Source organism: Pollachius pollachius, assembly GCF_949987615.1.
Source record: "Pollachius pollachius genome assembly, chromosome: 1".
Taxonomy (NCBI): domain Eukaryota; kingdom Metazoa; phylum Chordata; class Actinopteri; order Gadiformes; family Gadidae; genus Pollachius; species Pollachius pollachius.
The window spans coordinates 32509552-32527106 of NC_136934.1; the positions used below are offsets into that span (position 1 = coordinate 32509552).

The following is a 17555-nucleotide window of genomic DNA, read 5'->3' on the forward strand; positions in this document are numbered from 1 at the left end:
CTATGTTTATAGTGCCACCTACTGGCAAGATTGGGTTTTATTTTGCACGTTGGTGATAAAAATATCCTTTATCGTATGTCTAGCATTTACCATCCTATATCAATAAAATACGATTTGGGATTCAATACCCAAATCGTATTAATATAAAACCAATGTATTTAAACTGTATAACTCAATTAATTAAATGAAGCATATACAAATGGTCCTTTGTCTCGATCAAAGCTGATGAAACTCAAACATAAAAAACACCAGTTTAATTCATTTTTAGCCGGTTTATTTCAAATGAAGCTTTGTGGTAGCATATTCTTGCACTGCGGTGCTTGGTTTTTGCAAATAATATAAAATCTGTTCAATCATCAACAATAACAATTGTATAAACTCTTCTAAGTAATATCAGGAATTTGCTATACCTTCTTTAAGAGGAAAAAATAAATATGTTATTTTAATAATACATAAATAACTATCCTTGATTCTATTTTTTATATAAAATAGATTTTTCCACTAAGAGATTAGACACGCAAAATGAACATTCACAGGGCCACTATAACAAGACACACACGCACACACACAGACACACACACTCGCACATACACACACTCATACACCGTCATGTATACACATATGGGAATACACACACAAAATAAAATGACTGATTCGCATTTAAAGGCATATTCTGAAATATAACACGACTGTTAGATGTGATAATAAATGTGTCCAGCAGTCAATAACAGCACACAATACATTTAAGAGTAATCATGGTGTGAAAATAAACTATATGCACAAATACACAGGTCGCTCACAAGTTTTTATGAACGTGCATGAGTGTGAGAGTTTGTAAATGTGTTGTTCTGAAGGGAAAAGAAGAACAGAGAAAGATAGAGTGAGAAGGTGAGAGAGAGAGAGAGAGAGAGAGAGAGCGAGAGAGAGAGAGAAAGCGAGAGAGAGAGAGCGAGAAAGAGAGAGAAAGAGAGAGAAAGAGAAAGAGAGAGTATAGAATAGAATAAGAAAAAAGGACAACACTAAAGCAATATTCCAAGAGATGATGATAATTAAAAGGCAGTCTTTAACGCACCATCGCTTAAGTGCTTAATAATTCAGATTTGTTAACACTGTTCCTTGTTCCAACGTCTCTGTGTTATTACACAGACGTCCTACAGGGGTCATGTCGGAAGCATAAAACATTTCCACAATAAAACATTGCAGAAAAAAACTGCTAAATGGAAGAAATTGTTTTTCTTCGGTCACATTTTTCCTTGCCTTGGCAGTCACACGATGAGAAGGCTTTGCATGTCTGGGACACGCAACAATGAGGTGAGAGGCCCTCAGGCCCATCTGTGGCCCTTTCATTTCATCACAATCAAATTAGTCAATTGGTGAGAGGTTTTTACGATTGTTATTAAGTTGACTGCAATCATAATCGAATGTTTTTTCATCGTCGTAACTATTTTGTTGTTGTGCTAGACAGGAACTCAAAGCTAAACATCTCCTCTTTGACGTGCCCACAGAGTAGGGCCCCTTGGGGACAAAAGGGGGCCCTTGACGAGACTGTGTCTGTGAGTTATTATCCCCATCACACGCAGAGCTATGGGCTAGAACGTCCTCCGCCTCCCATCACACGCAGAGGCTCAGCTATGTGCTACAACGCCCTCCTCATCATGATCCATGCTGGGGTTTGGTCAGATACTGCCACGGACACCGACAGCCCGTTCCTTTGGTTCATGTCTCCAAACATTAATCTGAGGAGGCCACCAAGCGAGAAGAATTTTTGGCAAAAAAAGTAAACATATATAATATGCAAATGAACCCTTGGAGTTCGGCTGGGGCGTCACACAGCCTCAATGTGGAGCCACATTGAAATCTCAGCATCTCTATACAAAAATATCACTCACTCCCATATTCTGGAAGAGTGTATCGGTATTGGTTTTAAGAAGGCAGCTGTGAGAGGTTGAAAGGAGAGCACTGAGATCATGGAACACCTTCTGTTAAAACTCTCATCCACACAAACAGGCGTCCCAGACTGGAGATCATTGTGCTGCACACACACTTTAGTGACAGAGTCCTGAAGAGAGAGTGGGCCGGAGGGGAACAGTTGTGGAATTGGTGGTTCAAAGTGACTCTGTGGCTTTATATATATACAACGCTTCCTTTAACGTGAAGAATGTGGAGAACAACAGAAGGTTTCATCTGGTGACGGGGGTGTTGACAGGCACGTGGTCACTGGTGCTGCTTAGCTTTGATCTGGTTGGATTTGGACCCCGCCCCCACCCCAACATAGGCTGGAGCCCTGTTGGACCTGGGCCTGGCTGCTCAGTGTCTCTTGGTACGCTGGGCATTATGGGTACATGAGGCACAACAGGCGGTTTTGTAGTAGGAGTAGACACAGAGCCTGGCCTGGACCACCATCATGCAGTTGGACCGGCGGTCCCTGCAGTTCTCATCTGGGGGACGAATCAGGAGACACGGGTCAGCGGGACAAGAGGAGATGCAACATATTTGATGTTGAAGGAGGATGTACTCATGCATCACACACACGCACGCACACACACACACACACACACACACACACACACACACACACACACACACACACACACACACACACACACACACACACACACACACACACACACACACACACACACACACACACACACACACACACACGCACACACACACACACACACTCACTTACCTGTAACCTGTGGACCGCAGGGTATGGTGTTGCAGAATTGTTCCTGTTCTGGTTTGGGGAATAAATCACATTCTTGGCTGTACTGTTTGTCCACCGTCAGGCACCGTACCTCCCTCATCTGAAGTCCTTTTCCACAGGAGCGAGAGCACTACAGCAGAAAAGAAGGGCAAGATTATGAATAAGGTTACAAAAAAACTTTACCCGAAAGCAGTTACCTAATGATCAAACAGTATTCCATTTGGTGTCTGTCTTAATTTCTTCATCTAATGTCCCCTGTACTCCTCTACGCCCTCCACAGCGCCCTCCTCACCGCACTCCACTCTGTGGTGAACCACTGGGCTTTACACGCTCCCATCTCACACTGCTGCACGGCCGCAGGCTTTGCCTGCTCCGCACACTGGCCTGCTGGTGCCACGGTGATATCGCTCCCCATCTTCTGGACACAGATGATGTCTCGACGCTGGGTTCCATTCCCACACGCAACATTGCACTAGGATCAGAACAACGTCGGTTGGTGGGTTACTTTTAGAGTTGACAAAGTCATTAAGCGTTTAAAAAATATTTAAACGCTTATATTTATTTTATAAACGGCAAGGATATTTAAAAAAGATGGACTACAACTATGAGTTAGTATTACTACTATGACCTAATCCCCCACTCTCCTACCTGAGTCCAGGGGCTGCTGTACCACATGCTGGTGGGCTTGCACACCCCCGTGTTGCACGCCTTCATCTCCGCCGGCTTGTCCCCCACACAGTCTCCCCCGACTCCCCCATCTTTCCCGCCGCCATGGCTCAGACACAGCACCTCCCTCTTCTGCACCCCGGGGCCACACAGCGCCGAACACTGGGAGACATGGGGGGGAAAGGGGTGCGTTGACAAGACCATTCTGTTTCCATCCTTTAGGAGACTGTGCCTTTATGCAAATTGACCTACAACCGAGGCTGAGAACATCAGAGCATACGAACTAAATACAGTAGCACTAAATACAGTAAATCATGCATTTCCTGCACAACTAAGTTAATTAGACGACAGGGCAGCGTGCCCGATTAGTGTTTATTTTACTTAATCATTATCTTAGCTGTAGTCAAGTGCTTAATAGTAATGACCCAGAGATAGTAAGAAGTACAAAGTTTGTCAGTCCATGAGAAAATGAAGCGCATGCTTGCAGGCTTCGTGGCAATGTGCCTGTTTGCATGGGTATATGGTTTGTATTCTTTGTAACTTACAGTGTTTGCCCAACCGGTGAAGTACCAGTTGGTGACACAGGGCCCCATGTTGCAGTCCTCACTTCCTTCTGGGCGGAGCCTGGAGTGGCACTCTTTTTCATGGACCTCGTTACCATGGTCACTGACACAGCGCACGCTCCGCAGCCTCCTGCCTACGCCACAGTCCACTGAGCACTGAACGAGAGAGAGGAGAGACACGGAGACAGTGAGAGAAAGGGAAGACAAGACACACAGGGAGACCAGGAGTGAGCGAGAGAGAGAGAGAGAGAGAGAGAGAGAGAGAGAGAAAGAGAGAGAGAGAGAGAGAGATAGAGAGAGAGAGAGAAGACAAGACGCACAGGAAGACCAGGAGAGAGAGAAGTCAAGACACATAGGGAAATCCAAGCGAGAGAGAGAGAGAGAGAGAGAGAGAGAGAGAGAGAGAGAGGAGAGAGAGAGATAAGGCACAAAGGGAGACCAGGAGAGAGAGAGAGAGAGGGAAGACAAGACACACATGGAGACCAAGAGAGAGAGAAATGTCAGCCTGTTGTTCTGTCTGTCCTGTGATCCATTCATGCATCCATACATCTTTGTGTCTATGTATCTATATGTCTATATCTTCAAATCCAATAATAAACCATTACACTTCAGCACTTGCTTCATTCTCATGGTTTTCTATATACTGGCAAAAGAGAATAGAATCAATCGTTCATCTGTTCATCGCAAGGAATAATCCCCATCACCATTTTGGCAGAATAATCCCAATTGTTTTTTCTGTCCTAATTATGCAGCCCTTACACTCACACTCACACACACACACACACACACACAGGCTGTCTGTACTGACCGAGCCCCAGTCGGAGCCCACCTCCCAGTGGGAGCAGAGGCTGAGCTGGCAGGCCTGCGAGGCCTCTGGGGCGGGCAGAGCCGTGCAGCGCTGGGGCTGCACCATGGTGGAGCGGTTCCCAAACCGCTGCCTGCACTGGAGCTGCCTCTGCTGCACGCCCGGCCCGCAGGACACGCTGCACTCGGACCAGCCACTCGCCTCCCAGCTGGCTCAGAGAGGGGTGATGGAGGGGGGGGGGGGGGGGGGGGGGCAGTGATGCAGACAGTTATTTGGTTGTTTTAATGCAGTATGCATCGACAACATGAGCAAGGATACGTGAATAAGTCGTTGCAGCATGCGAGATTTGATCCCAAAAGCAAGGCTTGTTTTAATATTCTAATATTTTGCATTAACATCCCCCTGATATGAATGACCAAATGTGTGATTTAGGATGAGTCTATCTAGTTCTCCTAGAGGTCAATATAACAAAATGTTTTTCTTTCAGAACAATGGTGTTCTATACTTTGTAGAACTAGTGTGGGTACTCACAACGGCGGGCAGTGCTGGACGTTGCACGGCTCGTCCTCGGGGCCGGGTTTGGTGGCCGAATCGCACTTCCTGTCTGACTCCTCCTGGTCGGTGAAGCGGTTGATACATAGAATCACCCGGTGCTGTGAACCTGCAGCCAATCAGAGAGAGTAAGAGTAACGACGAGATCAAGCATCACCGTCATCAGGTGATTAACTAGACGGGCAACTGGTTTGTTAACCTGTACGGCAAAATGGATCATATAAGACAAAGTACCACATTTTAATCGGTTTTGGGTTCACTGGCTCTTTAAATAGTTCATTTATGTTGTTTCTACATTAATTACACCATTTTAGATTTAAATATCCATTAATACAATCTTCAATTACAAGAAGGAAAAAAGCAATTAATCATAATTAATCGGAGCAAAAAAAGTTAGTGATTTACAACACTAATATATATATATATATATATATATACGTTAAACTGACTTTCCTAAAATCAGAGTCTGTAGAGTAAGCGCCATATTATTATCAGGAATAATTTGGACCTTCCTGGAATTGAGGGACGGAAAAGTCTCCCTTAACGGGTACAGATTTGTGGTCTCATGGTCTTTAAAGAAAAAAAACATCGATCATCATACTAAGGCAAACGCTTGACCAAACTAAGCTGCTAAAGAGCCGGAAAGGATTGGACAGGATTATGTTGTTCACCATGTCTAACACATACAAATACGGTGGATAACTGTTTCGCTAAATAACGCCTGGCCGCCACAAGAGGGTGACATTCTACAGCGCATAATGAGGGCTGACCAGAGCACAGGACTACTATGGGACTACAGGAACTGAGACTGCAGAGACCCATTCAGAGCAGCTCAAAGCTCTCTGGATGCTGACCTTTGCCACAGGAAGCAGAGCACTCGGTGAGCTCGCCCCGGCGCCACACAAAGGGCGACTGCGTGTCGAGGGGCAGATCTGTGCGCGGGGGGATGCGGGGGTTCCGCTGCGGTGCCGAGCCCCGAGGGCGGGAGGCTTCGGGGGACCACCCGTGTGAGGAGGAGGAGGAGGAGGAGGAGGAGGGGAACAAGGGGACTGACACCGGATGACGAGCGGGCTCTTCCAGTGATACCGTGATGGACCCTGGAGGACAGAGAGATAGAGGGAGTCAAATAAAGCGGGTAATTATAGGGGTCACACGTGAGGGGCCCCATGGTGAGGAGCCTGGATTGTCAACGACAGAGGGTGGGAAGAGGTAGAGAAACTGATTGAATGAGCGACTTAATGTAAGAATGTGAGAAAAATAAGAAGTGGTGATGACTCAGTGGCAGATCAACACATGATGTAACAATGAGGTCAAAGACAAGCCGTTTACAGCCTGTGACATACAAACCCTGTCATACACACACACACACACACACACACACACACACACACACACAAAGGCAATAAAATACACACAAGCACACAGACAAAAAGATATGCGCACACACACACAAACACGCATGCACACAAAGGCAAGAAAATACACACAAGCACACAGACAAAAAGATATGCGCACACACACACAAACACGCATGCACACAAACACACACTCACAGAGACACACACAGACACACACCCCAAGACACACACATCCAAACAAACTCAAATTCACACAAATGGTTTACTACTTTGGAAATGTTTACCCTTTAAAGTGGTAACTTTAGGGGGTGAGGGGATGAGGGGATGTTGATGTTTTGTAACCCAGAATATAATTAAATAAAACCAACATTTCTGTTCCACCCTTGCAAGCACACAAAATGCCCACATACACCACCACACAAAGAAACACAACAAGCATGCGTAAAAATCGAACCCTATTCACAACTATAGTAACTTAAGCACACACATCACACATAGGCACACACCGTGGACACATACAGACACACACACACACACACACACACACACACACATCTGTGTGTTTGTGCAGGCCTATCTTGACCTATGACACACCAACTGTCAACCATAAACATGTCAGTCATCGAGGAATCTGTGTTTAATTAGCCTCGCCTGCATAGCTGAAGCATAATACAGCTCTGCTCTTGTGTTTGGTTTAGAGCTTATTCCTAGAAAGGACTCCATCATGTGATGTACACCAAACCTAAATCAAAACCAAGGACACCCCTCCGCCTACTATGACAGATGCTATTGTTCTGATGGTATGTTTATGTGTGAAAAGTGTGAAAAGGAGGGAATCTCTGGGAATGGTTGAGTTAAGGTTGGTTGTGAAGTTTGTTTAACAGAGCGATGGATGGATGGAGACTCCGACCACTAGACTCACCGGCGCTGCGTAGGGGCGAGCTGGCCCCCTCCCGCAGCCCCTCCCTCTCCCGGGGCCTCTCCCTCTCCCGCTCGGCCCGCTCCACGGGGAGGTGGTACTCGTAGTCGATGCCTGGGTTCTGCCGGTGGAAGATGATCTGGGGATAGAGACAGTGTGATGGCGACGCCCTGCGGTCCGACCCAGGAATGCAGGCCGTTCGTCTTCCCTTTCACTGGCTCCATTATTGATCTAAGGTCCGGTTGCTATGGTTCTCGTCTGACGGTGCCTCAGACCTTGTGGAGGCCGGGGTGAGGAGCCAGGCCCTGGGAATGAGGGGAGTGGAGGCTGTCCTGTCCTCTCTGATACTGAATCAAACGTGTGTTATGTGGATCTGGTTGAAATCTATGGCTTGGATCACATGACCACTGATCAGGTTCATCCAAACTGAACAACAGAGATCTTTGACTTGTTGACGTCCAAGCAGCTCCCCGAAATGTCAGGCCCTCATGCTAATCTTAGTGCCTCTTATTAACATTAGCTTGTCAACCCCACAATAGCCCCTCATGCTAACATTAGCCTCAAGCATAAGCACCTGTAAAAAACCTTGTCTATACTGGTGCACTGGCATGCCTACATGAAACCAACCTATAATTAACCTGTGTTTCCCCCCTTGCTGTAACAAGCCTCTATTAGCAAGGGGGTCAGGTGGCGACAGCCTATGCTATTCTAATCTCATATTCTGACGTCTTAACCAGCCTCCTGCTGAATGCCACTGACTCATCTAGATCTGACTCTGGGAGGGGGGTTCAGAAGCCTGCTATGTTATATTTACTTTCTTCTAAAGCCCAGCATGAACCCTGCGCTTCAATAAGGCGCTAGCCTGCGGGCCCATGGTATCAGCCTGCCTTGGCCCTGGCTGAGGCAGGCTGAACCCAGGGGGACGCCGCGTGATCCCGGCCTGTCCACACATCGGACCACCAGGGCTCAGGGCAAGGCCATTAGGGGGGAGGTCCGTTGTTTGCGATGGTGTGTATGCTTGTGCACTGCTCGCATGTGTTTGTGCATGTCCTATACATAAACATACATTCTAAAATGCACCCTATTCATGATGTAACTAGTATACATGTATAGCGTAGAGCATGTACAGTAGATGTTCCACTCACATAGAGCTGCAGCTGGGTGGTGGTGGGGCCAGGCGCGGTCAGGGTCTCTCCCATCTCCTCCTGCCCCTCGATCTGCGTGTTGGGTCGGGCGTAGGTGAAGCTGGTGCCCCCGGCATGGTACTCCCCAGGAGGGTCCACCGCCCAGCGGCCGTTCACCACCGATACCCCAGTACCACTTCTCATGGCTTGGGAAGGGGAGAGGGAGGGAGGGAGGGAGAGAAGGAGGGAGAGAGGGAGGGAGGGAGGGGAGGTGTGTGTGTAGAGGGTAAGAGGGAAGCAGCAGGGGTCGTTGGTTAGTTTTCTTTACTTATTCTAACTCGCGTTTGGTCGACCGGGCAGCGAATTCCCTGGAAGCCCCAATAGGCTCAAACACACCCCCAGAAAAACAAACACAGACAGACGAGTGCATGAGTGCCGTCTCATTACCAGGCCAGAGACAGGCAAACACACACACATACACACACACACACACACACACACACACACACACACACACACACACACACACACACACTCACGCATACACACACAAATCCCAACTTTGCTGGCCCCCTTTGGTCTCAAACACAATACTGGCTTTATCTCCCCAAACGCTGTTAGGCCGCAGAATGTGTACAGTCGCTTCCAGCCAGTGCTCACATAATCACTGGCCAAGTCTCTTCCCCAAATGAGGATTTCCTCGCCAACACTTCGTTTGAACTGCTTCAGCCAGACAATCAGCAAGTATAATCCAAGACTGCCCATGTATTTACATAGAGAGAGTTTGGTTTGGGGTGTGTGTGTGTGTTTGTGTGTGTGTGTGTGTGTGTGTGTGTGTGTGTGTGTGTGTGTGTGTGTGTGTGTGTGTGTGTGTGTGTGTGTGTGTGTGTGTGTGTATGTGAATGTGTGTGTGTGTGAGTGTATGCATATGACATCCAAGCCGGTATATGGCATGTGTGTGTGCATGTGTGTGTGTGTGCATGACAGTGTGTGCATATGTGTGTGTGTGTGTGTGTCTGTGCATGACAGTGTGGGCATGTGCATGTGTGTGTGTGTGTGCATATGGGTGTGTGTGTATGCATGTGTGTGGGCGCGTGGTTGGATGGTCCACCAGGCCTCACCCAGGTAGTTGGGGCTGGAGCGTCTCTCGGTGATGTTGATGAAGGTGGCCCCAGCGGGGATGTCCAGGATCTTGTGGTAACCCAGGGGAACCGTGGTGTTCCGGAAGCTCCCGGACACCTTGCGGCACGTGCGCTCCCCCCCACCGCACACCCCGCACCTGTCAATCACCGCACCAGAGCCAAGGACGCCGTCGCAACCCTCCGACTGAGAGAGAGAGAGAGAGAGCGAGAGAGAGAGAGAGAGAGAGAGAATGGATGAGTGAGCCCCACAATAATCGAGGGGAGTACTGCACTGACACATAATACAGAGTAGTTCTTATTATTTGTCTATTGTTGACATTTGTTTCCAATTGCCAACATTTATATCAACAATGTTTACATAGCACGCTAACTACTGTAACGATCCCAGGCAAGCACCACGGAACAACTGAGAACAGTGAACAAGAGTCTCGAGAGAGAGAGAGAGAGAGAGAGAGAGAGAGAGAGAGAGAGAGAGACAGAGAGAGAGAGAGAGAGAGAGACAGAGACAGAGACAGAGACAGAGACAGAGACAGAGCAAACACTCTGGTCTGGAGATTAATGCCAGGCGTATATCAAGGATCTAGTTCCACTGCTGGCAGAAGCTCCTGGACTGAACCTCAGCTGCAGACCAGGAATCTGGGCAGAGTTCTCTCTTCTTCTCTCAACCATGTCTCTCTCTCTCTCTCTCTCACCAAACACACACACACACACACACACACACACACACACACACACACACACACACACACCCACAGACACACACACACTCACCAGGCAGCGTCCGCCGACACACAGGTCGTTTGTGGTGAGGTTGAGGCAGGGCGTCCCATCTCGGACTTGCTCTGCCTGACGCACGTAGAAGCGATAGCCCACCGGCCTGCAGGTCAGCTCACACTGCTTGTCCAGACCCACTGGGGGGGGGGGAAAGAGAGGGAGAGAGAGAGGGAGAGAGAAGGAGAGAGAGAGGGAGAGAGAGGGAGAGAGAGAGAGAGTGGGGGGGGGAGAAAGAGAGAGGGGGAGATGTGAGTCTATTAGACTGGCAGCTTTACACACACACGCGCACTAAGGAAGTAACAGATGAGGTTTCTTCTAAAGTGCATATTTTTACATTTACAAGCATATGTTAAACGTATGTGTGTGTGTGTGTGTGTGTGTGTGTGTGTGTGTGTGTGTGTGTGTGTGTGTTTGTGTGTGCATTAGTAGCCCAGGGCTACTGTAGAGATTGAGAAGATGTGAGTGAGAGTGTGTGAGTGTAAGCATGAGGGCTATCTTGAGTGTGAACGTATGTGTTTGTATGTATTTGTGTGTGTGTTTGTGTGTGTGTGTGTGCGCATTAGAAGTCCCATGGGTACTGTAGAGATTGAGAACATGTGCGCTTGTGTGAGTGTGCGTTTGTATAAACCTGAGAGCTACTGTAAGTGTGTGTGTGTGTGTGTGTGTTTGTGTGCGCACGGGTGTTTGGGTGTGCGTCTGGCCGAGCGATGAGCTTCTCCCCATGTGTTCAGGAACAACCCCCCCCCCCCGACAGTCAGACGGACGGGGGAAGAGAAAGGTGAGAGGGGCTCACCTCACCTCCACAGCCCCATCCCACTAGAGTGCACTTCAAGGGCGCTAGTGGACGTCCACAGGACACATAAAGTCAGCAGAGAGGTGTATCAGTCGACCCCGGGGGGAGAGCAGATATATGGGCAGAGCCTGACTGGGCCGCGGTGCGGGGCCGCGGTGAGGAGCCCCCACGACCCGACCCCATAGAGGCTCGCTCTCCAGCAGAGCGGAGGGGCGAGAGAGGGCAGGAAGGTGCACGCAGGAGATGGAGAGAGAGGAGGGAGAGAGATAAGGAAAGAGAGAAATAACAAGATAAAGCAAGAAAGATAGGAGAACAAAAAGTGAAAAGGAAATAAACAACAGAGAGAGAAGAGGAGAAGAGGCAGGAAATTAAACGTCTTCTGGGGAAAAAGGAAAGTCTAATATTTCTACACGTGAAGAAAAGATAGAGAGAGAATGTGTGAGACAGACTCACACACAGTGAGTCACACATGGTGAGAGACAGAGAGAAAGAGCAGAGAGAGAAAGACAGACAGAGTGGTGAGAGACAGACAGACAGATGGATGGCGTGAGATGGACACAGAGATAAGGGCAGACAGGGACACTGAATGGCTCCACTCTTCCTCTTTCTGAGGAATGACAACGGATGGGGGATGACACAGGGGTTAATGCCCTGAAGAAGTTCCAGTGTGTGTCTGTTTGTGTGTGTGCCTGCGTGTTTGCTTTTGTGTGTGTGTGTGTGCGTGTGTGTGTGCGTGTGTGTGTGTGCGCGTGTGTGCGTGTGTGTTTGTGTGTGTGCGAGTGGGTGTGGCTGTATGTTTGTTCGGGAACAGAGGTGAATGAGATAACCTAACCCAGATATTTGTGCACTCCTGTCAAACATTGTGTAGAGTTTGAATTTTAAACATGGCAAGAATAATGGTGTTGTTAAACACCTTTGGTGAGACAAAGGTTTTGAATGTGATTGTGAATGTAACAAATAAAATATGCTTATCAAAGCGATCTCCACATTATGTTCAGTATATAATAAATCAACGTGTATATGTGTGGATATTTATCTAATCAATGTGTATTCAAAAAATAAAGGATACATATCAAACAATCATAATTTCAAAAACGTCTCTCTGTCTGCTACATTTGTTTTGTTTCAATCTTTCACCACTCGGGTATAGAAAGAGATGGAGAGAGATACTGAGAGGGAGAGAGCGATTCTGAGAAAGAGAGAGATTAGGAGGAGGGGGCAGCATTCACACACTCTCTCCCCTGCCCTCCCCTGGCCCAGGGTGGCTCTGTCAGCTAGACATTATGAAGGAGTTAATGACAGAAGACTTCAACTTTCTCAGACTCTCTCTCTACTAGAATTTCTGTTTGATTGCTCAACGATTCCTCCTTATTGCTCAATTAAATGCCATTTTCAATTTATGATGTAGTTCTTGGCCTCTCTTTTCCAAAATCCTTTCGCACACACCCTAAGTGTATGCGCATGCACGTGTGTGTGTGTGTGTGTGTGTGTGTGTGTGTGTGTGTGTGTGTGTTGGTGTGTGTGTGTCTATGTATTGTATGTTTCAATCACTTTGTAGAGCACAGAACGACCCTAGATCAAGATTTAATATGCAGCGTTAATACCCTGATAGCAATTCACTACACATATTCATCCCTTTAATATTATCAATATTATTTATTATTAATATTATTACAATATTATATATCTTAGTCTATATTTCACAGTATCTCCCTATATATATATATAGTGTACATCTATCCCTCTGTGTCTCTCTCCCTCTCCCAGGCTTTTTCCTAGAGCTTAGACAGTGGAAGATGTGCAGCCTAAATACAGTATGCTGCCCTGCTATCTCAACGCCTAAACAAACTCCCACAGAGAGCGCGTGAGGGAGTGATACAGAGGGAGAGGGAGCCTTACACTTATAACCAGCATTACAAGCCCCTGCATGATGTTATTATCATCAACTACTATCAATCCCAGCCAGGCCTGGCCGCAGCAAGGCTGTTTTCAGCTCAAAGTGCCCCTGACCCGCCGGCAGGGGACCGGCTGTTGTTTGCATTACCAGCGGCACAGGGCACCGGTCCCGGCTCCCCACACTGATCAAACGCTCCGGGTCCCTTGGTCTGGAGGGAGCCCGGGTCTGGGGCTCAGCAGCTGCGGCGGTGGGACCCGCAGCAGCAGGCGGCACACTGAGAACACGGAGCGGTGGTCTGGTGCAGCAGCCCGGGAACATCTAAACAGATGACCACAGCTGTACATCAGCTACACAAACCTGCTCCACAGCGCTGTGTGCTGATGGGAACCCCGATAGAGGGGTCTGGACGCAGGCCAGGCCAGAGCGGGGCCAGGAGTAAACAGAGCGACGTGGTTTACTTAGCGCTGTGAATGAGAGCCCTCTCTCTCTCTCTCTCTCTCTCTCACTGCCGCCCATACAGTCAGCCTTGAGCCCTGCTGATGGGGGGGGCGACCCTCCCTTCCTGGATCTGCTGTGTGCACCACCAATCACTGTGGTGGCCTTCACCCAGAGAGTGTCCCGGTAGCGGGAGCAAGAGCAGGCACGTTTGGACCGCTGCCCAAAGGGAGTGTCCCACGGGAACATGAGGGATGTCATGTCTCCTGGAAGTCCCTGTCTGAGGTCCACTCGCTGCCATTGTGCCTGCTACTCTCCCCCCAGCCCTCGCGCTCTCTCTCTGTCTCTCTGTCTCTCTCTCTCTGTCTCTCTCCCACTATCAATCTCCCCTCCTCTATCCCTGGCTTCACTCAAGGACAGGGCCTCTAGGGTATTCCCAGAAAGGAAGGCAAAAACCATCAAGTACCCTACATACCAAACCAGAATAGTCCATTCTCATAATATCCATCCATTTATTCTCACATCATATCGTATCAATCTATCCATCCAACTACCCCATGGCATTCATGCATCTATTTCTCCCCCCCCCTCCTCTCTGTCTAACCCTCACAGATGTTGAGGGTTGGGTGTTTTCATGTTTAGGCAGACATCTTGTCTCCGGCCCGATAGCCTGACCTGGAATCCTGGCACAGATACCGGGCATCCTTCACCTAGAGCCGAGGCCAAGGCCGCTCTGTTTGGATGAAACAATACAAACACATTTATTTTTGGTTTGTGTGCTTGTAGAACCAACTAGAATGTAGCTTCACTCCCAGGAGCGCTGGCTCCGCTCTGACCTCTGTGGACACGGCTTCGGTTGTGCCATGTTAACCATCTATTATTTATAGCTCTAGGGTTGGACAGGAGGAACTGATTTACTCAAGATCCAGCTGATATGGCATCGCACCCACGTACCATTGCGCTCACACACTCAAACAAATTAGGCAATTTCCGCGGCAGTCTTCAAGATCTGTCAAGCCCCCATCTGTAGTCAAATGCCTCCATGCATACATTTATAAAAGTCACACACAAACGCACATATAATCACACACACACACACACACACACTCACATACACAAAAACAAAAAGGCATGTGTACGTAATATTATTATGTTTTGTAACCCTTCCAACATCCATTCTCTCTCTCCCTCTCTCCCCCCCCCTCCCTAGTGTCCATGAGTTTAAAGCGCTCTCTCTCTCTCTCTCTCGCTCTCTCTCTCTCTCTCTCTCTCTCATCTTTGTAGAATTTCTCATTCCTCTGTTTACCGTTTCTCTGTACCCCTTGTGGGGCTGGAAAACAAAGACAATCTAGGTCGCACTGAACTATCGGGCACTTTACCAAAACAACTGGCTGAAGCACACATACACACTGTCACAAAGGCAAACACACACACCCCCCCACTCACATACACACACAAACACACAAACACAAACACACAAACACACACACATAAATAGAAATACCGACAAGTCAGAGCCACACAAACACACATGCGCTCACTCACACACGTGCAAGCACTCAATGTCCCTTTAATGTGACAAAGAACTTGGATCCCATCAGCTATCACCCGTTTGTACTCCTTCCCTCCTCTCTCTCTCTGTCCCTTTTCAATGTGTTCTGTGTCTCTCTGTCCATCCGAGCCGCCTCACTATCTCACTGGGTAGGAATCCATGTGCTCAGCGAGGGAGCAGGGAGGAGAGCGCCTTGGCAGGACACAACGGAGAAAGGGTTACGATGGAGGGATGAGGGGGAAAAAGAAAAGAAGCAAGACCGTTTTGTTATACGAACAATAACAGACACCCAGCTCAACACTCCTCGCTCTGGCTCTAGGACTGTCTCTATTTCTTTCTTTCTTTCTTTCTTTCTTTCTTTCTTTCAAACAAATGTGCAAACACTCACTCACTCACACAAACACACACACACACACACACACACGCACACACACACGCACACACACACACACACACACACACACACACACACACACACACACACACACACACACACACACACACAAACACACTACTCTATACTATCCTATAGGCTAGGGCTTGGCTGTTCCATTAGCAGCAGAGATCGCGGTTGGCTTGGAGACCGGCCAATAGCCGCAGTAAGCACTGTAGCATTCAAACACGTGGACACACACACACACAGGTGCAATAGACCCCCACACACACTACAAATGAACGCCTTTACATTTTACTCGCAGGCCTGCGATCCACTATTTTGAATGACCAATGGTCTTTTTAATGAGCAATGGTCCAAAAATCTGGGTTGTTAAGATCACAATCTGACCGTTCAGATTGTGATCTTAACAACCCTGATTTTTGGACCATTGCTCATTAAAAAGATTTGCTACATTGTACATTAGAGTGGGACTACACATACGCTCTGCGCTTTGAAATAAAAGTGTCTGGTTCACGATGTAGCGATGCCATGCAATGAATTGTTACATAACCCAACACCGTCTTCCCCACAGAGTAACTGTATACCCTGCTTGATCCAATCCATGTGTGTGTGGTTGTGTGGGTGTGTGGGTGTGTGTGTTTTTGTAGTTTTGTGTGTGTGTGTGTGTGTTTCTGTGTGTGTGTGTGTGTGTGTGTGTGTGTGCATGTGTGTGTGGTTGTGTATGCGTGTGGGTGTGTGGTTGTGTAAGTGGTTGAGTGGTTGCGTGGTTGTTTGTGTGTGTGTTTGTGTGTGTGTGTGTGTGGTTGTGCGGTTGTGTGTGTATGTTCGTGTGTGCGTGTCTCCATTCCTCACCCTCAGTGAAGGGCTCCCAGTCATACAGGCGACCCATGAACTCATGCGTGTTGAAGGCTGCACACTGCTCTGCCCTGGGGTCCGGTGCGGAGCCGGCACACACCTGGTGAGCAGAGAGAGGGGGAGACAGAGAGAGGGGGAGACAGAGAGAGGGGGAGACAGAGAGAGGGGGAGACAGAGAGATGGGAGGATAGAGATGGGGAGAGGAAGTGAGATATATGATGAGACAGTGATGGAAGAAGAACAGAAAAGGATTAGATTTCATGACAGGCACACAATGAAGCCTCATCAAACCACTGGGAGTTTGGACTGGGGGTTCTCTGTCCCCAAGTCCTTGAGGTGGTGGGAGGTGCTGGGTGTACCGGGAAACACAGCGGAGAAACACCGGCACACAGAGAGACACAGAGAGACAATTGTCCACATGACGATCCATGTGTTTATATATAGGCTGTCTATCTTTCTTTGAAATCTCATACACACACACACACACACGCACCCGCAGTCACACACACATCAGCAACACGTTGACCCCCGCCGCAGGGCTCAGGGTTGCGTTTGGCAGTCTTGTGAGGGAGCAAGCAATGCGAGGGAGAGCATATGGAAATAATAGATTTTCTGGAACTGGTTACAAACACGTAAATCCACCCTGCTTGCCGCTCCACTTTCACTTGGACGCCACACACACATATCAGCACGTGTGCCTGCGTGTCACTGTGAATACTTTGAATTAGTGAGTGTGGGAATGTGTGTGTATGTCTGTGTATAAGTCTGAGTTTTATAACAGACACTGTATTAAATATTGTGTGTGTGTGTGTGTGTGTGGGTGTGGGTGTGTGTGTGTGTATGTGTGTGTTTGTGTGTGTGTGTGTGTGTGTGTGCGTGTGCGCCTGTGTATGTGTATGTGTGTATGTGTGCATATACGTGCGTGTCAGTGTGGTGACCTCAGTGATGTCTTAGCCCCAGCGTAGTGGAAACAGTTGAAGCAGACCTGCAGTAAAACGTCCTGGGAGACGTAG

General features: G+C 48.2%; 1 protein-coding gene across 1 annotated transcript; it reads right to left on the bottom strand.

Moving 5' to 3' along the window:
* Positions 1 to 273: 273 nt before the first annotated feature.
* Positions 274 to 16637, bottom strand: adamtsl4 (ADAMTS-like 4). Its single transcript, XM_079749135.1, has 13 exons — positions 16540 to 16637; positions 10611 to 10750; positions 9819 to 10023; positions 8719 to 8903; positions 7577 to 7712; positions 6151 to 6393; positions 5276 to 5405; positions 4748 to 4952; positions 3922 to 4095; positions 3359 to 3538; positions 3003 to 3182; positions 2693 to 2840; positions 274 to 2438 (listed from the first exon to the last, which is right to left on the bottom strand). Exons 1-13 carry the CDS (start codon positions 16574 to 16576, stop codon positions 2308 to 2310), a joined length of 2094 nt encoding a protein of 697 aa, XP_079605261.1. The 5' UTR covers positions 16577 to 16637; the 3' UTR covers positions 274 to 2307.
* Between the last annotated feature and the right edge of the window lie 918 nt (positions 16638 to 17555).